General features: G+C 43.6%; 2 protein-coding genes across 3 annotated transcripts in view; one reads left to right on the top strand and one right to left on the bottom strand.

Annotated features, from left to right (window-relative positions):
• Nucleotides 1-4566: 4566 nt before the first annotated feature.
• The window catches only part of DOCK1 (dedicator of cytokinesis 1), a 27969-nt gene continuing 12189 nt past the window's right edge, over nt 4567-20346 (top strand). The window contains exons 1-2 of the mRNA XM_008591007.1: nt 4567-4689; nt 6346-6441. Coding sequence (XP_008589229.1) covers nt 4585-4689; nt 6346-6441 — 201 coding nt within the window. The 5' untranslated portion in view covers nt 4567-4584. The remainder of the gene's footprint in view (nt 4690-6345; nt 6442-20346) is intronic.
• Nucleotides 16048-20346, bottom strand: part of FAM196A (family with sequence similarity 196, member A) — a 37998-nt gene continuing 33699 nt past the window's right edge. For both annotated transcript variants that reach the window (XM_008591008.1, XM_008591009.1), the window contains one exon: nt 16048-16257. In XM_008591008.1, coding sequence (XP_008589230.1) covers nt 16074-16257 — 184 coding nt within the window. In that variant the 3' untranslated portion in view covers nt 16048-16073. The remainder of the gene's footprint in view (nt 16258-20346) is intronic.

Here is a 20346-nt window from a genome sequence, read left to right as displayed (position 1 = left end):
AGGTGCGGGAGCAACACCGAGGGCTGCGATCCCGTTGCCGGTCCCGGTCCGGTACGGGCGCAACACTGAGGGTTGCGATCCGATGCCGGTCAGGAAAAAAGGCAAAAAGGAAAAAAAAAAAAAAATGAGGTTTTGAGAAACTTATGATTGTTTTTGCTTTTGGGGAGGGTAGCTGAGTACGTACTGTGTTAGATAGTGCAGCCCTAAGGCATGAGTTTTCTTTGTATCCTTTTAGTTGGAGAGGCTGATTGTAAGAGAGTACTTCAGAAAGTTCATGGAAAAATAGAATTAAAAAATGATATGAATCTCTCCCCAAACTTTTTGTAGTACCCCCGTATAATGATATTATTTGTATTATTATTATTTTTAACAGCTAGCATTTATTGAAAGTTGGGGGTGGCACTGCACAGTAGATGTGCTTTTAACTGCAGATGCTTTAATTTGATACCATGTGCATGTAATTGCAAATTAAGCCTAATGAACACACACACACACACGTGTGCACCTATATGTGCCTGTGTGCTATTGTCTAGCAGCTTGGAAACTATCCAGTAAAACTGGGCCCCTTGAAAGATGGGAGAGATCTTATTATGATGTGTTTGTCCTTCTAATATCTTCCAAGGATGGGAGTGGGCTGCTGCAGACTGCAGGTCCATTCTCACCCCTGAACAGGTTCAAAGTGCTGTGATTTACAGGTCAAAAAAAAATGTGGACAAAAGTGCAAATTCACCAACTGTCCTACGAGGAAGAGAAAGCTCTTCTCCCCACTGAATATGTGAATACACAGATGTGTGTGCGCACACACAATACCTCTCCTGGGTCTTGGTTTATGTGCTGGGGGTATTCCAGTTAAGGAGAACAAGACAACAACTGCTGTCATGGAGACTGCGTTCCAATAAGGAGAAATAGGTCGTTAAAGGTGTTCTAAGAACAGGGTGTTGGAGGCTGTGCTTGTACCTGGATCTGTCGGTGGGCTGTGTGGAAGACTGTGGATCACGGGTCACCAGTGGATTGGCTTGTGCTGCCTGCAGTTTTGATTCTCCCAGGCTCTCTGGAGGATTCCAGGCAGTTGCTTTTCTTCCTTTGGGTCCTGGGGTGGGTTTCTTTGGCCCAGGTGACAGGGCAGTGCTGAAAGGCGCTGCTGCCTCTGTGACCCTCTGTCTTTAGAGGCCTGCTTGAGATCCCTGGTGACCTGTGGCCTTTAAGGAAAGCCTGGGCATCTGGCTGCGCATCCTTGATGATCTGGTCCTGTCTTGTGGTCAGCAGGGAGCCCTGTCCGGCTAGAGTTTCTGATGGTGCTGAGAGTGGTGGTCTTTCACAGTGCTATGTTGCACTGTGAATGCAAAGTCCTTCCTCCAGCACTGTTTCATTTCGTCCTTGCAATTAAAGTGTACTTGTCCCCCTGTCCCCACTGTACCTTGACCAGCCATGGATAAGTGTGTAATGAAGGGTGAGGTGCAGTTGATACTGGTCCATCAGAAGGACAGTACCAAATGGTTTTTTATCTTCTCAGGGGGCTTAGTGAATGAAATGTCTTCAAACATGAAAAAAATGGCAGTGAAGTTTCCAAAAGTTTTGTTGTTTCTCATCAAGAGAGGCTGGATGACAAACAGTGAAGCTGACACCGACCCGGGGCTGGGTAGATGGTACATTCCCTCTGGCAGCCCAAGATGGTGGGTAGCGTCTCCCTGCAGAAGATAAACAGGCGGACCTCACTTCCTTCACCCTGGAATAATTCTGACAGATGAGAAAAACACACTCAATTAGCTCTGAGGACAGTGCAAACCACAACTGCCTGTCCAGCATGGCAGGTAAATGGGGCGGTAAGGGATGGATTGGGGCCAGGGCATCTGGGTACCAGAGCCTGAGGGCCAGCTCAGCCGTCTCCGAGTCCAGAGTTGGGTTCCTCTGATTTGCTAGAACCGTTCACGCACACCCTCCTCCCAGCCTGTACTGGCCGGTCCCTGGGCATTCTACCTCTTTTGGGTACATCATAAGCTTGCTTCAGAATATGGCCTTACTAAGCTTACCCAGTCTTTGTTTCCTTAGTCACATTGTCAGGGATTGTCACCACCTACTAACTTCTGCCTCCGAGATGCCTTGCAAAGTCGACTTGTCCTCCTGAATGGTAGTAACAATGGGGATGACTGACTGGACAGGACTGGCCCAGGACTGGCTCCGTGTTGAGGGTAGGCATAATGGACGATGTGTTTCCAGCCAAAGGGAAAGAGGACTCATCTGGAGATGTCATGGCGGAGGACCATGAGAAAGCGTGCAACAGGGCTGGGATCTGGTCAGGTTTGCTGGGGGACCATTGTAGCCCTTTGGGCTAGAGAGTTTGGAGTGCAGCCTCTCCACTGGACGTTGTGTTGGTTCAGGAGAGCAGATTAAGAGTTACTGTGGGTGGATATCAGTTGTGAACACTGGGATTCTGTGAGAAAGACTTCGGCGGTTTGGGGAATTTGTCGAAATAGTGTACACACTGTCCCTGACTTATGATGTTTCAACTTTATGATTGTGTGAAAGCAAGAGGCATTCAGCAGAAACCGCACTTGGAATTTTGCATTTTGATCTTTTCCCAGGCTAGCGATATGTGGTAGGATACTCTCGTGATGCTGGGCAGCTGCTGTTCCCAGGCAGCCGTGCGATCACGAGGATAAACAACTCCACAGTGTATTAAATGCATTTCTGATTTGCACTATTTGCAACTTCTAATGGGTTTATTGGGATGCGTCATAAGTCACAGAGCGTCTGTCTTCAGGGTGCTAACTTTTTTAGGCTGGATCCACTCCCATGAGGTCATGTTCCCATGCCACTTCCGTTGGACCGGCTTTGTCCTTGGGCGCTCTAGCACTCGTGCAGTCTCCTATAGCAACAGTACACCTTGGCTTTTTGGAGCACTTCACTCAATTTCAAGGAGCCACAGCATCTGGAGAGACACTCCATGGGGCCCTCAGTTCTTCATCAGTGTCACAGGAAGCATTGGGAGAGAAGATACTGGAATGGTGTGAGGCCTCCTTGACACGCAGGAGCACAGACATGAAGGGACCATCCTGGTTCCCACAGGACAGCCCCATCTTGATGTGCCCTGTCCTTCCTCTCTGTCATCCTGTGGGATTGCAGACACCATGGGCAGTGAGGGTGGCCTGGCCTCTTCCCAGAAGACGGACAGCATTTAGATCTCATGATTTACTTCTTACTATCATTGTGAAGTCTACAAGTAAATTCATATATTCATATATTCATTGAACAAGACTCTTTCTGGAAAAAGGGTGTTGCTGTCAGTCCTATCTCAGGGAATAAATCAAAATGGAATTTGAAAAAGGCTTGGCATGAGCTGCCCATGTGTGGTCCACTGGAAGATGGTGGAGCAGAAGGGTCTGTGTTATTTCTGTATCCCACACCTGCCTCCACCCGGTCCTCATTACTGTTGTAGTCGTTGGGAAAGTTCTAAGTGTGTTTCTGCCTACTTAAAGGAACCTTTCCAATGTTGCATGCTTATACTCTGGTTTCTCTTCAGATCGCATAAATCTTTTGCCTTTTACCAATGTTGCATGCTTATATTTTTATATATAAAAATTCAGGAAATATTAATGCAAAACATACATTTATGTATCATTAATATTGTAAGTCCTAGAATGTAAAATCCTAGAAACCAGCTAAGTCTATTTAATGTTTTGGAGCACTGTTGTCTCCTCTCTCAAGCTCTGCATTTTAAAGGGAATGGTAATGGCTAGGCTAGTGTCAAAGTACGGAACTGGTGTTGTGAACAAATCATCCATGTTGGGGAGTGGAATATGTCCGCGTTCACCTGGATTTCCCAATTGGAAGAGGCGATTAGGAGTTGCATTTTATCTTTAATCTTATTTGTTTGTTTCCTCATTGCTGTTTTATTTTCTGAACGTCCTTTCTATGTTCCTATCTAAAAAACAAATAAAAACTCAAACCTTCCTTGGCCTGATTCGTATACCCCAGTGTCCCTTCATTCTACAGCAATGTTTCCCAGAGCAGTGTCTCTGTTCCTGATTCCCTTCCCTCATACCTCCTCAGTCCACTCCAGAAGCGTCCTTGGGAAGGACTCTGTGTGTTATAAGTTGCCACATCCGAGGGCTGGGCTATAGAAGGAAACCATGCTTTGGTTCTCCTAGGAAGAGATAAAAAACTGAAATTCGAATAATTTTTGTTGTAAGAAGTATTTGTTTTGATGTTGCAAATCAGTGAATTTATAGTAAGGGAAAATTAGTAAAAAGCCCAACATTTGTGTTTATGTTTGTATACTATGTGCACACTATGGGATATATGTGTATGTGTGTGTATTAATATTGGATATTTATGTGGGGATACACACGCAGACACATGCACATGTGTGTATTGTGTTTAAATTATTTACATAGTATAGAAATGATGTCATCATAGTCAAGAAGTCAACCTCTCCAAATGTCAGTTTTACATGCTGCAGAATGTAAATGCAAAGTGCTTGAATGAGCAAACAAGCTTTTGGCGAACATGAGTTGTATCTTGGTGGGTTTCCCACTGACTGGCAACCCTATGTTCTGTGTAGACTGCAGAGAGATCCTGCTTCCCATGATGACCGATCAGCTCAAGTACCATCTGGAGAGACAGGAGGACCTGGAGGCCTGCTGCCAGCTGCTGAGTAACATCCTGGAGGTGCTGTACAGGAAGGACGTGGTGAGTACAGCACTGCATGCCCCGGCTGCCTCGAGGCCCGTGCAGGAAGCCTCGTCACCCCAGACTCACGCACGGTACAACGTTGTACTTTCTTCATTTAAAAAGGAAAGGCTTAATTTTAAGGTTTAGCCTCTCTCTTTCTCTCTGTAGAGTTGCACCCTTAAATTATTTTTATGTACATAGGGTGATTATTACATTATAATGTTTATCCTTCTGCACAGAAAATAAGCTTTTATTTCCTGTGTCATCACAGTAAAATGCCTCCAAGACCTAGATTTTAATCCTTAATTAAGGTCAGACGAAAAGGCTTTGATGTTAAAAGTTGGCAATAAAAAAATAGAGGCTAATTATCTGCACTTTTTGTTTTACACCTTACTTTTATTAAAGTAGTACATGCACAAAGTTTTTTAAAAAAGCCAGTTGTGCTTTGGAGCCTTAAAGAGTGCCTCCCCCTCCTTCCCCCAGGCTCCTCTCCCCATAGGTAAATGCTTTTTGTGCTTTCTCAGCTCCTTACACATACACTCCGCCCCCACCGCAGTTATATGCTTACTGCAGTGACATTTTTTATTTTTTAATCACAAGTTGGTGCAAATACATATGGACAAGTCTCACTCTATGCCTCCCATCCCCAACATACCATATACATTTGTGCGCATGTGGTGCACACATGTGTCATGTTCGATTTTCCAGGTGTGCCTGGAAAGGTGGAAAGAGGACCTTGCCTATCTTTGCCCCAGCCCTGGGGCAGCGTGGCCAGGATTTTCAAGTAGACCTGGTTTATTCTTGGCTCTCAACTTCCTTGTCAACACACACGCACACGCACGCACATGCACGCGCGTGACTCATGGCCCACCCGCTCCGGCACTGGCTCATTCCCTCAGAGCCTAGTTAGTTATTGTGAAGAGAGAACAGATTGAATCCACTCATAGTGTGGTGAGGACATTTGCTCTTCCAGGGGCTTTGCCTTTGGAGAGGTTTCAGAAGCCTAACCCGAAGGCCAGCTTTCAGAAGTCTCCTTCCAGTCCCTCCCCTTTTCCTACTGGAGAGGTTGGGGGTAAAGAGGTTGTACAGTCAGATATCACACAGGAGGGGTGACTCTGTAGGGAAAGGCCTAGAAGGATTATTTAATCAGGTTCACAGTTCATGAAGCATAATCAATAATCCCATCACACACTAAATGATAGAGTAAATTTTTACTGATAGGACATTCCATGGCGGTATGAATTTTAGGTAGTTTGCTAAAATGATATTAAACATTCTTTTGTATGTGACTGTTTAAGTTATTTGGATTTGACATGCAAAGCAATGTAGGGTTGTTATCTGCCTGCCTTCCATTTAGTTAGAAAACTGACTGGTGGTCTAATCAGGGATCATAAACATTATATTGTTTTAACAGATTTGCTTTTACTTTTTAAGATTTGCTTAAATTAAATTACAATGATTATATAACAAATTATCATTAATGGACTATAATTAATAAAATGCCTTGATTTTTCTTTGTGAAGGCTTTTACCTTTGACAAGGGCCATTTTTCATCTCGTTAAGGGTTATAATTGATTTACTCTTTACAGGGTAAATGGATTTAGTGACAATTGCCAGGCTTGCATGTTAATGATTGTCTTTGCTGTTGGTTTTCATTGGTGTGTTCTCCTGCAGGGGCCGACCCAGAGGCATGTCCAGATAATCATGGAAAAGCTTCTCCGGACAGTAAACCGAACTGTCATTTCCATGGGACGAGATTCCGAGCTCATTGTAAGTGCTCAGTGACATACACTTGGATGTCTTACTGCGGCTCAGAGCATCTTTCTCAGGAATGTCCCTAAAGTCTATCTGGTTCTTTTCCAACTGTTTGAAAATAAGCTTATTTTATTACAATATCATGAGCAGTCTAGATGCAACCTGGTGTATAAAATGTACTCATTTCCTGTGTTTCTGGAAGCAGGTATCAAAGTTGCAGGGTAAGGAAACCAGCAGTTCAAAGACAGAAGCATTTGGTTCTAGTTTTTGCATTACTTCTAGTGAAAGATGTCTATTTTCTTCTAAGTCCTCATTCTTCTGGCAGTTTCTTTCTACATATTTACATTTAAGGTGTCATTAATAAAATTTTATGAAGGACCTTAAAAAGTAATTGAGGTACTCCAACCTAGCTCTTTTATTGTCTGTTCTAATGTATTGTAGGCGTTTTTCCAATATGGAGTAGTTAGACCTGGAAAACTATTAATTTGTTTTCAAGAGTATTTTAACAATAATTTTGGCAGTGTTTCAAATTTCACACAGAGTTTACTGTTATTCTCACCACTCCCATTATTATAAGTTTGCTTTCTTAGGCAAAAGATCCACATGCAGGTCCTGTTTAAATTTTTTGGATGTTTTACTGTAGCTAGTACATGTTATCATTTCTAGTACATGTTATCGTTGAACTAACCTTGCTGGATGGCCTTTCAAAAAAATAACTTCTCTAATCAGAGAACCCAAAGTCTATTTACGGTTGTCACTGGCAATCAGATGAGGCAATCAGTCTTTCTTAGTGTGTGTCCTTAGTTCTTTCTGCATGTCTGGACAGTGAACGGGAAGGTGAAGCTTGTCTCCTTGGGACAGCATAGCAGGGATTTAGCACTGGGCTTCTTTTGGTTCCTGTGGCTGGTGTCACAACAGAGATGTGGTTTTGGGTGAATCACGGAGGTAGCACAGGAGAACATGCACCACCTTGGTATGTTTGTCAGTAAAACAGTCCAGTTTACATCTCAGTTTCAGCATGTGCTACTTTTAGATTTTCTATTTTAATGTATATCTCATGTAAATGTGGACTATAACATGTGGGAATTAGGAAATAAAATGCTTCTGTGTAGATTGGCTCTGTGTGCAGTGGATGCTTCCATTGTTAGGAAGGTGTAAATTTGTCTGCCTCTGCCTATTCTTCATCATAGCCACTCTCTTCCATAATCTAAAAACACCTTTGTATGCTTAATGTGGAGTGGAGACTGAGCCCCATGGAGTGGGACTTGGGGTGACTCCAGGAGCACCCCCGAGGTCTGGTGTTCCTGTCTCCCTGGCGTCATGTTGTGGGTGCACTTTGCATGCTCTCGATTATGGAGCTGGGAAAGGGCCTTGAAGTGGAAGAACTGGTGTGGCTTGAGGTTGAACCAAGTGTTGGGTTATTCTGCTAAGACCGCTTTTGGAATTAGAGAGGCTTGGGGTGACATGATGGCACTCAAGGGGTTATAGTGAGAGAGAGGTCATCATTCTAGAAGTGGTCTTCCTGGAGGGCAGATGAGGTAGATGGCAGATGTGGAGACAAGTGAACTGATGAGACAGCCCTGCCTCTGGTTAGGGGGACATGGTCTCATCTTCGGTTAGGGGGACACAATCCTGCCTCTGGTTAAGGGGACACAGTCCTGTCTCTGGTTAGGGGGACAGGGCCCTGTCTCTGGTTAGGGGACATGGTTCTGTCACTGGTTAGGGGGACACAATCCTGACAGTGATTAAGGGGACATGGTCCTGGTCACTGGTTAGGGGGACATGGTTCTGTCCATGGTTAGGGTCTTTCTTGATGCTATGTGTGTATTCAGTTGGTTCATAACCCACTGGCCAGCAGTTGAACTAGGGAGAGGATAGTAGAGAAGCAGCTCCTGAAGGCTTGGATATGTACCTTGGAATGTGGAGAGGTTGTAAGACGTGCTCATGGCTTAATCAAAAGATTTAATGAGGATAGAAAGGAGCGTGCAGGACGTGGTGACTCTTCTCAGACCACGTGGTCCAGAATGTCTTCAGGAAATTCCTGCTGTTTGGGTATAGTGATAATAGTGGGGATAGTAGTAGCAGCTCTCACCGAGCACTTATTTATGTGCTGGACACTGTACATGTAACGGGAAGATGCTCATTTAGTTCTCACCTTCATCCTGCACACACAGCTGCAGAGAATGCCCTGCAGACATATCCGATGTTGTTGTAACAATGAAACATTGTTGTGACATTGTAACTGTACTACACTGTACCACTAGCTTATTTAGTTCTCACCTTCATCCTGCACATAACAACTGCAGAAAATGTCCGGCAGACAGATAAGACGTTGTTCAAGACCCCACAGCCAGCATGAGAGCCCTTCTTGGGAGCCCAGGCTTGGTACCAAAGCTTGCTCCTAGTGCCTACTGCAGGCCAGGGACACGTGATGCTGAGGGCACTGTCCCTTTTAGGAGGTGTCAAAGAGGACTGTTAGGGAGCCAGCTGTCCAGGGAAAAGCCCATTTCTATTTCCCACCTTTCAGTCATTTTCTTGGGGCCATACTCGAGGATATTCATGTGTGGAAGGGCCAGACCAAGAATTGGGTGTTCAAGGGCTTGGCATGCACAGTTTGGAGGAACCCATGTGATCTAAGAAACCTTAGGTGTTGCTTAGAACGACTTTGCATATTCTGAGACGACATATGACAGTGAGGACCCCACACGGTCTTACCCATCTGTAAGCATGTCATGTCAAGCACTTGGTGGGGGTCCAGGACACTGTCAGAGAAGGAGGAGGGAAGCGACTGCCCACATCCCGGCCCATCCTCCACAGCACTGACCTTCTCACACAGAAGTCTCTAGAAGTGGGGAGACCATTTAGGTCTTAAGCTGACTCCTCCCAATTCCAGTCTCCAATAGCTATAAAAAGAGTCCAAAAATTCCTTTGAATTTCTTATGTAAAATGAAGCTGTCACAGAAGGAATCTCAAAAAAAAGATTTCTGAGTAATAATTATTTAACGAGCAATGACAGAATCAAGATGTTTTCAAGAAGGGCGTTCACCATTTAAAGTTTGAGTCATTTACGAGGATCTTTCAGTCACCAGCCAGCCACGAGTCCCCTCTCTGTTGTCAACGGAGTAGTAAGACTGAAATGCTACCCTGGTTGGTATGTAATTATTTAACGAGCAATGACAGAATCAAGATGTTTTCAAGAAGGGCGTTCACCATTTAAACTTTGAGTCATTTACGAGGATCTTTCAGTCACCAGGCAGCCACGAGTCCCCTCTCTGTTGTCAACGGAGTAGTAAGACTGAAATGCTACCCTGGTTGGTATACTTAACCTTGCCCTCCCAGTTTGCATAATACGTAGATTTATGCATTAACTTTTTAATGTCAGTGTTGTTGCTTTGTGAGTTTAGATTAGAGGAAGATTAGGGCAAAAAATATCTCCGACAAGGTTGACAAAAAACTTAATCATTGGGCATTCTAGAGTGGAAAAAGAGTAGAAAATAGTTTATAGATCTGGTTTGGGTAAGCTGTACCATTTCATTGTACCTTAGAGATTTCAGTCTTTTTGTGTTACTCAGTTTTGCATAAATGTAGCGGGAATTGTATAACTAAGAGTCAGCTTAAAAATTCTCAATCATCACTGAAAGTGGATTTTTAAAAAATGAAAGTGATTAAAAAACTTTGTCTTAAAAAAACTTCACTTAATGATTTATTAGATGATATTGTCAATGATAATACTTGAAATATGACCTCTGTTTCTATTGGAATAAGAAATTAATTGGGAATGCTGTCATAGCCTGACAGTTTCCCTGTGTCTGTTTATGTATGGAACAGAGAACTGCGGAACTTCATACATGATTGGATAAGCTGTGATACACAGCGTAAGTCTTGTCTTTTATCTGTATCTGTGGTATTTTATAAAAAAATCCACTTTACTCTCAGTTGCGTATCATTTGTTTTAGTTGATTATATTTGAAATGGAAGATTGGAATGCATCTCATGCATAGGGTAAAAATGTGCCATGATCCTAAGTATCATACTTTTTCTTTCAGTAAAACTCCATTTGGCAATTGTAGAATTGTAGATCATGTGAATGCCTCACACAGGCCCTGACACAGAAGCTTTGCAATGACCTTGCCACCGAATTAAAAGGTTATTTTATCTCTACTCCAGTGTAGCCTGATTCTGTAGAATAATTGAGTGAAACGCTTAGTTTTATGTTAAGTCAGATTTTCAGATTTGAGTTTTTTCTTCCTTTCTGAAAAGCTTCCTAGGCCCTCAGCGTGAAGCAGCGTTCTTCACCATCATGTACGGTTCTGAGCTGGTGGCCACGGTGGGCTTCAGGGCTCTTGTGTGCAGGTGGCCTGACCAGCCATCTGGCGGGTGGCCTGGCAGCCCCTCACATGCATGTGTCTGCTCTGGAATAAGCACGTGTACATGGAGCTGGGATGAAAGCCGAAGCAATGAGTAACGTGTAGGACGCTCCTTCCCTGTGCTATCAGCTGCCGTGGCTTCTTTCAAATGATCAGATTTACATTCTGTTAGTGGGTCTTTTAAAAATGTAATTGAGTGAGAAGGACTTTTAAAGATTTTTCTGTGGCCTGGATACACACCAGAAGACTAGAAATTGCTAATTCACTAAAATGAAAATGTGCGCTTCTTCTGAGGAACGTTTCCCTTGGAACATTGATGGAAGCAGGCTTAGGGAAGGGAAAAGGTCTGCCTGAATTCTTCGCTTTTTCTTGTGACCACTGGAGTGCCCTGCTCATTAGATGCAAGCGTCAAAAGGTAGATTGTTTCCACTGTGCACACCAACTGCGGGGGGCATGGGTGGGATGGGGTGTGTTTCAAGTGACAACACCATCACTGGTGGGGACTTTGCTCTTAGTGAAAACCCAGTGCTTTTTTCGAGCCTGGGTGATTTATAAGGACCTGGCGTGCTTGTTCATTTGGAAAATAGTGTAATAGAATTGGTTTCCCAGTGAATGCTGCCCTTTCACCAAGACTCATAACCAAATATTTTCACAAAGATGTTATACCCCAGTGTGTGAGCATTCATTTTGAGATGATTATTCTAATGGAGCTTAAGTATGAATGTGCTTTTAAAAACTGCTATTTTTAAGTCTTCATTTGCAAAAGAAAAAATATGTTATCAATGTTTCAAATGGACAGTGTTTGGCTTTTGTATACAAGTATAATACAAAGTGTCTCTAATTGCACTGTTGCTAATAAATCTACTTACAAAGCATGTGGTTTTCAGAAAATCATCCTAATGTGGTTGTGTGTGTGAGTAGTGATGACTAAGTTCATTTTTATTTGGTGTCGATACAGTGATTTTTCCTTCCTTTTTATGTTTGCATGGCCATGATATTTTTTCAAGGTTAGTCATTAACTGTGGGTTTACTGCAGAGGAAATAAAAACCACGTCATTGCCTGGGTAAAATATGCTCTGCTATTCTTGCCTGTTCCTACCAAACTACAAAGGTGCCTTGAGTTAATGAGTGAGCTACTTAGAAGGGAATACGCTGCTTGCACATGACGTTGTCACCAGCCAGAATGTATGCTCCCATTATAGCATGATTCGTTTATGGTAATTCACAAAATGGGATGTTATTTCTGTTCTTTGCATCATATAGCTGTTTTCTTCTGGTAAATAAATGGGCTGCACACTTAGCCCATACCAAATGTACTAGAGTTTGTAGAGATAACCAAAGATACGTTGGTGTGGGAAACGACTGCTGTGATCTTTAGGTGATACTGCACCAATGAAACTGTGTCGATGAGTAATCAAGTCAAATTCTATTTGCTGATAAAAATGCTCCCAAAGACTTGATCCACCAGTGGTGCATTCTGTAAACATGCCATGCTGTTACAAACAGCACAACATGGAAAAGTTCATGGCCACTTTCTCCTTTCTTGTTCTTGCTCACTTCTATGAAATGCAAACAGCAAAACATTCTATTTATGATGTGTCTTCTCATTTTTATCTAATAATTGTGCGCTTTGATTATGATGTTTGTGATGTCCACCCAGGAAAATGGGCTTGCAGGACATCCTCTTTGTTACTCCTTGTAGACTGGAGTCAGTCTGCCTGATGCCAGGCCATGCACACCTTATGGTCCAACCACACCTCAGATCTTCATGGCAATAGACAACCCAGCAACCTCTCAGGGGGCATGGGAAATGTCTGCCAACTGCCTGAGCCCTTTCCAAGGTGGCAGCCTTTCTCACACCTTGATTCCACCCCATTTATGCCCTGCTGGAGTTGAAGGGGCAGATGCAGGGCCCTGGGGCTTCTGTTCCTTTGCACGCTTGTAGTGACTGGTGGGTACCATGTGGCAGAGTGCCTTTTATGCGTCTCTGTGTCTGCAGGAGAGGACCTTTGAGGCAGCACCAGTAGGTGGCTCACAAATGATCACAGAATGCGACTTGGAATCTTCCACCTGTTCCTGTGTGGCTTTGGTATACCAGTATAATACACGTATCCAAGTGTAATATAACACAAAAAAAGGATGGGGTGTTGGGCCTTCCTTCATTTTCCACATGTGTCCTCCCACAGGCTGCCCAGGAGAGGCAACCGCCAGCTCACTTAACGGAGACGGGGTTGGGGTTGGGCTGGTCTCAGCAAGAGAGGCAGCTGCTCAGCCCAGCAGGGGCATCTGTCTTCCACCCAGGGCAGGGATGGGAAGAAGAAAGGAAGGTGGCGGCTGATCCTCTGGAGCTGGGGACATGCTTAGTGGATGATCTAGAGAGAAGCTATCTCCATTGGGCCATTGGAGGATTTGCCGTGGCAACATTGGGTAAATTCAGTGTGTCCTGTGAGGTTCTTTAAAAATTAGACCTCAGTTGGATGTGTCCTGCTGTGAGCTTGTGTGTGGTGCCGTGTACCTTAAGAAGTCATCTGTCCTCCTGGAGGCCACAGCCCATGCCAGGGTGCACGGCTGGGCGAGTGTTTCAGCCCAGCTCGCTTCCCAGGCCAGGCCGGTGGACTGGGCACTGGTCCCGTCACTGGTCTCATCTCCTGAAGACCCAGTGAAGTAGCATTCAGCCCAAATATTCTTCCTTTGTTATTATTTTCTTAGATTACTTTTATATCTCCACATTATCGAGGTCATGTAATAAGTATAACAGGCACACAAAAGATCACCTTTGATTTTTTATTTAAAAATTAATAAAGAACTTAATGACAAGTATAATAATTTAATTTCTATACGTAATGCCATGTGTACATCTACATATGAGGGAATACTGTATGTTTTACCTTGGTTTTGTATCAAAGTTTTTACTTAAATCTTTCCAAGAGAAGAATCACCATCGTTTAGTGACACATTGCAATTACTCTATGAAATGATTTTGAAAAGTCTTTTCTATTTTGAAGATACTTTTATTTTTGAGGAAGAATTAGTTTATTTTCGGAGTTTCCTTTTGACTCTGAACGTTTTATTTTTTTGTTTTGTTTTTGGTTTAGTCTGGTTTGAAACAGTGACATTATTGTGTACTAGGGTGTCCTCTTGTTTAGACAGACTTACAGATCTAATTGGAAAACTGCTAATACTCTTACTTCAATTCACTGACATAGTTGGGAGTCTTATAACGAGAGAGAACTTGGTGCAAACATTTTTATAACTTTAGTTAAAAACAGTATAAAAACATGAAACATTTTGAAATTTGTAGTCTACATGAAACAATCACACTTCCTTCATGGTACAGGATCAACTCACTCAATTTCTTGCACTAAAATATTTCTCAGTTCTGTTTACTGATATTCAGGGATTTGAGTCCTCATTTAGTGTTTCTGCAAAAGGTGTGTGTGTGTGTGAAATTAAAGCGTATATCTAAAGTATTGTTTGAATAATCCCCAAAGAATGTTTACCCAATACACTCTTGTCACTTTTTTTCAAGCCCGGATCTGACTACTGATCACTATGTCCTTGTAGAATCAAAACACTGAAAACTAAACTAGATTTGCTGTTGAGTCAGGTGGAAGATGAATGGCAAGAAGTAGCTGCAATCTGTAAAAAGCAGGACCAGGTCCTTCCACCAAGGTTAGCCACTTTCTGTTTGGCATCTAATCAATGAGGTGCCTGTTGACACTAGATTAGATGTGACACCACTGGACGGAAACTTGAAGACTAGGTATTCTTGTCTGTCCACGAACTATTCAAAATTTAAGTCGTACAAAAAAAGGCAATAAAGATCCCTACTTCCTACAGTGAAAAGCAAAAATTTGATAGACAAAGTTATTCATAGACTAGGGGATTTTGATTTCTATAAAAAGGTACTTGCAGAGGTGCAAAGAAATAAGTGAAAAAATAAAGGAACTAAGATTTACATTGCAATGTGTAATCAAGAGAGAGCTCTAAGTGTTCGTGTTGATTTAAAAAATACCTAAAAACATTTAATTCACAGCTTTCCCTAAGTATGTCGTTTAGTACAACTTACTAATAGGTTAAATGGGGGGACGTTAAGTTTGTCTGTTAGTAGCAGCTAAACTAAACACGCTGTTTCTCTTTGAAATGGTCTGGTCTTCCACAGTTGTTACAAAGCATAACCAATTATACAAAACGTCTGGCTGTGCTGACAATAGCAAACAGTGTCTCAGAGGACTGATCCACAGAATCACTTTCCGCCATAGCACAGAACGCCTGTACAGTTGTTACAAAGCATAACCAATTATACAAAACGTCTGGCTGTGCTGACAATAGCAAACAATGTCTCAGAGGACTGATCCACAGAATCACTTTCTGCCATAGCACAGAACGCCTGCGATTCATTGGTGACTGTATTATCCATTGTGTATCTCCATGTGTCTTTTCAAATTCTTGCCAGAATTTATCACTTGGCCTTTGGGTACCAAAGGATTAAAAAACGAGATCTAAGAAAGCTTAGTGTCCACTAGCTCTGACCCTGTCAACTTGCAGTGAATAAAGGCATTTCCTGACTTAGGGGGACTCCTGGCTGCTGGCCATTTGGAAAATGAGCAGTAAACATGTCATAAGTCTGGAGATGAAGAGGATGCTAAATTTAAGGTGTCAGTGTGACACTGAGATGTGGTCACTTGGCTTAGAGCTACAGCACATGAAGGCAAATATACATATAGTCATATTTTAGAGATTATTCATGGTCTCCGACCACTTGAAAAAATTGTGCTTTCTCCGGAATTTGATGTGCTGAAAATTGCACTTGCCCCCTGCTTATTTGCAAAATGAAACGTAAAAATGAAGTCCTTTGCAAACATAAGGCTTGCTTTTTTTCTTCTTCTTTAAAAAAAATAAAGGCTTGAAAATAATCATGAGTTTCAGCTGTGTACAGAGTGGCAGCCTGCCATTTCGCAGGCTGGTAACGTATTACTTGCAGATCGGGGGGAAGGAGTCGAATTCTTACTCATTATCTTGGACTACGTAAGTTTCCTCTCAGATTTTACAACCCACATCAGTGAACTGCAAAGAACAGCTGGCAAGGTGCAACATTTAATACCCTGCGTCTCTTATTTAGCTGTTGGTACAAAGGCCTTCTTGGTACTCAGGGCGCGAAGTGGGGGGTGGCGCCTAGATCGCCACTGCAGTTCCCTCGATCCTATTCGTTTTGGAAAAGGACTGACTCAACTCCAGTGGGTTTTAACAACAGCCTCGAGACTCCAAACACCATGAGTTTTAAAGGAACCAGAGTTTCCATCTTCCATGCTTTTTAGATTCAGTTTTGGATTTTTGCTTGGGAGTTGAGGAGTACGTCTCCTGAGAATAAGGCGAAGGTGAGACCTGAGTTTCCTCAATAGGGTGGAGTTTCCTCAAAACTGGCTGCAGCTTGTCTTCTTGCTGCTTAAAATCCAGTTCCACGCTAGAAAGAACAGAGAGGGAGGAATTTAGGGATTCACCTTTTGCATATAAATTAACCCCCTTAGTGACTACAACATCTGGCAGCACCTACCAGGGTAATTGACACTCGCATTCTGTTTACAATCTGACGCTGTGGTTTAATATTAAGCAATTGGCTACACTATGTTTTAGTTCTATTCTGCTGTGAAATATTTCACATAGGCTCATTTTCTTTGGAAAACAACTTATTTGCTTCCATGGGCAAACCTGTAAAGTTTTGTTACTACTGTACACAGTTGCTTTCAAAGTATATAATGTGTTTGTGAAAATGAAAAACCTGGTGTAATAACCTCACTGTCCAGACTGCCCATGTGTGTTCCACGGAATAAAACAGATAACGAAAAGTACAAATGGACAGGAGTCATGTTCATGCATGTCTACCAGGTGCATGCAAGCTCTGTTCCTATGCATCCTGTCACAAGATCAGAGAAATCCATTTATCTCACCTGGAACAACCATGAAATGAAATGACCTTGGTTTATGTTCTCCTTGCAAAATCTTACCCATCTGAACAACTGGTAAGAGCCGTAGTGTCCGACCCTGGGGAAACTGGTGTGTTTACTGAGTCAACACCATTGAATGTTACTTAGTCGTTGTCAAATACAGTTTCTCAGGAAGAAACATAGTGTTTGGTAAAAACAACACAAAACTGTAATCACACTGCACACAGGAAGTCAGTGTGCAAACATGTAGCCACATGGAAGGACATTTGCCAGTAGTGATAATGTGTGTGTTAGATGGATTGGAGATACATTTTAAAATATATATTATTATAAAACTTTGCCGAACACCATTAATTTGCCTAGAAACCTCCTTTTCTCCATGTCTTTGAAGAGCACCACTTTTGAGCTCCTCACTCTGACTCCTAACAGGTTCTCTTGGCATTTGGGATAGGACCCCCTGGTCTATGTGTCATTTTTCTGTGATGATCCCAGCACTGTGGAGCTCTGTCCCCCTTCCTTCTTATCCCCACCCCTCCAAGACACCCCAGGGGTTTGGGCAGGGTCCCACATTGCACCAGGCGTCAGGAGAATTCTGCTCTGTCTTCCTTCCATGTCAGGTCTGGATGCCGGATGAAATGTCAGCAGATTTCAGTAAAGGCTCAGCATCGATGATAACGCATGAGCTCAAAACATTTTATAACCAGTGCAACTGTAAACCATTTATAAACATGAAATCTTACTGATTTAGAAAACCATTAATCGTAGTCAAATTCTGACATTTTGGAAAGACAAAACAGCAAAGCTTTATCATCTGGAGTTTTAAAATCAAGTTCAAGACCCATTGAACGGACCATTTTGTGTTTTAAATCCACTGTTCCATTTTTCTTATCGTCAAAGGCTGTAATATTACTCAAAAAAATTAAAAAAAACTTGTCAGAGGAATTTGTGGCTGGTAACCTCCTGCTCCCCAAACAAGAGTTATTCTTTTCCCCACTTCAAAAGGCCTCTTTGAGTGATGCTGCAGTTTCTAGGAAGTGGAATAAAACCTCATGAACTCAAGTCGTGCTTATCCAGAATATGGGATAATGGGGGCAAAGTCCCTCATAAGGACAGTTGTGACATGTGCCAGTCTAAGGGTGTGCTGCACTTAAGAGGTCAGCACCTCAGCTCTGTGATGTGATGCAACAGAATAAACATGGGACTGTGTCTTGCCTCTTCCCCGGATGCTGGGGTGGCAGTGGGGGCTTATCCTCCTTAACCTTCAGTTACCTTCACTTCCAGGGAAGATGATAATTCCCACCCTGGCTTTCTCATTGAATTGTGATAAGGTGCTCTCCCTCAACCCACCTCTTGCCTCTTCCCCGGATGCTGGGGTGGCAGTGGGGGCTTATCCTCCTTAACCTTCAGTTAGCTTCACTTCCAGGGAAGATGATAATTCCCACCCTGGCTTTCTCATTGAATTGTGATAAGGTGCTCTCCCTCAACCCACCGCAAATACATCCATGAAAAAGCTTCCTAAACTAAAAGATGCAATTCAAATATTTTTTTATCCTCTAATTATTATTATCTGTCCATCACTAATTTTATAATGGGAACAAGAGCTAACTAATAAGGACATCTATTAGAGAATTCAACTTGTACATTTAACAAGGAAAATGAGAGCCTTTCAATCTAGTCTGTGAGTATATAGTACGTTAGGTATGGAAGAAGTTTACCAAAGTGCTTGGTTAATACTGAGAGCATGCTCTGCAGATCATAACCATTTCAGCAGTCCCAGATAAGATTTTGAGTTATTAGAACAGAGGGCAGGTGCTAGCATTTCCTAGGTTAGCAGTGCAATTCTGGGTACCTGTAATTATTGGAATTCCCTGAAGCAAATACATTGGGAATCCTGTTATTAACCAATTTATCACACTGTGGAAACATGTAATCACACAGTAATCTAATCTGAGTTCCTGTTAACAAAATGACTCAACTTTATCTGTCGAGTGGATTCCGATTTGCACTCCCCCCCCACTCTGCACTGGGCAGCTGCAGCCAGGAGTGGGTTTCACCGAGGAGGACAGTGGAGGCCTGTGAGTGCTGGCTGGGAAATGCCTGCGGTGGGGACTCTGCTCCTGTCTGTCACATCTGTAACAGCCAGTTGTAGTGCCTCTGCTTGGGGGATGACGTGTGTGTGCTGGCTGTTAAGCAGGAGTCACGGGCATCGCTCTGTGCACTGCTTTCTGCTGGGGGACTCTTCTGGTTGGGCAGGAAGCACACCAAGTCACCGTGTTGAGTCTGAAGCAGACAACTAGCTGGAGAGAAGGTGATATCCGAAGGTTAATTGTCTAGCCAGCTCTGGCTGACATAGTACAAAGGTCCCTTTGGTCTTAGTAGCCAAATGGCCAGAAGAAAGCAGCATCTGCTGTCCTGGTTAGAGCAGAGGACTTTGCAAAAGCTGCCCTAGACATTATGGGTTGCTGTGACTCCTCTGCCCACTGACCTCCCTCCGTGTTTAAGACAGTGATTGCGTGGGTAGGGCTTGAGGGCTCTGTCTAGTGGAGTGAGATGGGCTTTGCTCTGGGCTTCACCTGCCTGCACTCTGGCAGTTGTGTGGTGTGGGTGGTGGTCACCATTGCTGGTGCCATGTCTTTGTCCCTTGCTACCTTCTTCTTAGTTGTCTTACTTGTTTCTCCCCACCTGAAGCACCTTCCCTGGCTCCTGGCATGACTGGCTAGCCATTCCTTGTCCTTCTGTTCCTTGGGTAGACATAAAAGATCATCTGCATCCATCCTTTCTTCTTTCTCTGCACTCACCACGAACAGTTACTTTGTTTCCATATTATTTTGTCTCCATCTTCCCAAATGCAGGTGCCTTGACCAGGGAAGAACGTTCTCCTGTCTGTTCCCAGCACCTGCAACAGGGCCGGAGTCACGGCAGTTGCCTTAAGTAATATTTCCAGACTTCATGAATGAGCACAGAGCCTCAACAGGCAGATTCTCCCTCGGCCGTGGTCCACGTGCCTGGACTGCTCTGTTTTGGTCAATGTTATTGACCCTGCCTCCCCTTCTCCTCCCACAATGAATGCCCCTCATTGCCACTGACACATAGGCCTTCTCCTGGAGGTGGCATTGTGGGAAGCATTCCAGGTAGGGGTCTGCCACCTGGCTCTACTCTATGAGAACTTAATCGAAGAAGATTCTGAAATATTTTCTGCCAAACACACAGCAGGTTCTTTGGGAGCCTGGCTCCCATGCCCTGGTTCCCTACTTTTTCCCTAGGCATCTGCAGAGAGATCTTGGATAGGGTGGGTGCAGGCAGCAGGGAGTGCTGATGGGTGGCTAGATGCTCCTGTTAACTCTGTCAGCAGGACCTGGGAGTGTCATTCCAGTCCCTTTTCATTTTTCCTGCGGACCAGAGGAGGGCCTGAGCTGGAGGACTGGCCTGCTGTTTCCCTAGCGATGTCCTGTCTCAGAGCCCTCAGAGGCAGCACGCCTCTACTGTGTTGTCTAGCCCTGCCTTCCCGGGCAGTCCCAGCACAGAATCGTGTCCTCCAGCCATGCAGGCAGAGGGAAGTCCAGGCTCTAGACCTCATCATCTCTTATGACTCGGCTGGGGGCTTTGCA

Source organism: Galeopterus variegatus, unplaced genomic scaffold, assembly GCF_000696425.1.
Source record: "Galeopterus variegatus unplaced genomic scaffold, G_variegatus-3.0.2 Scaffold6559, whole genome shotgun sequence".
Lineage (NCBI taxonomy): Eukaryota > Metazoa > Chordata > Mammalia > Dermoptera > Cynocephalidae > Galeopterus > Galeopterus variegatus.
This window is presented reverse-complemented; position numbering and strand designations above follow the sequence as displayed.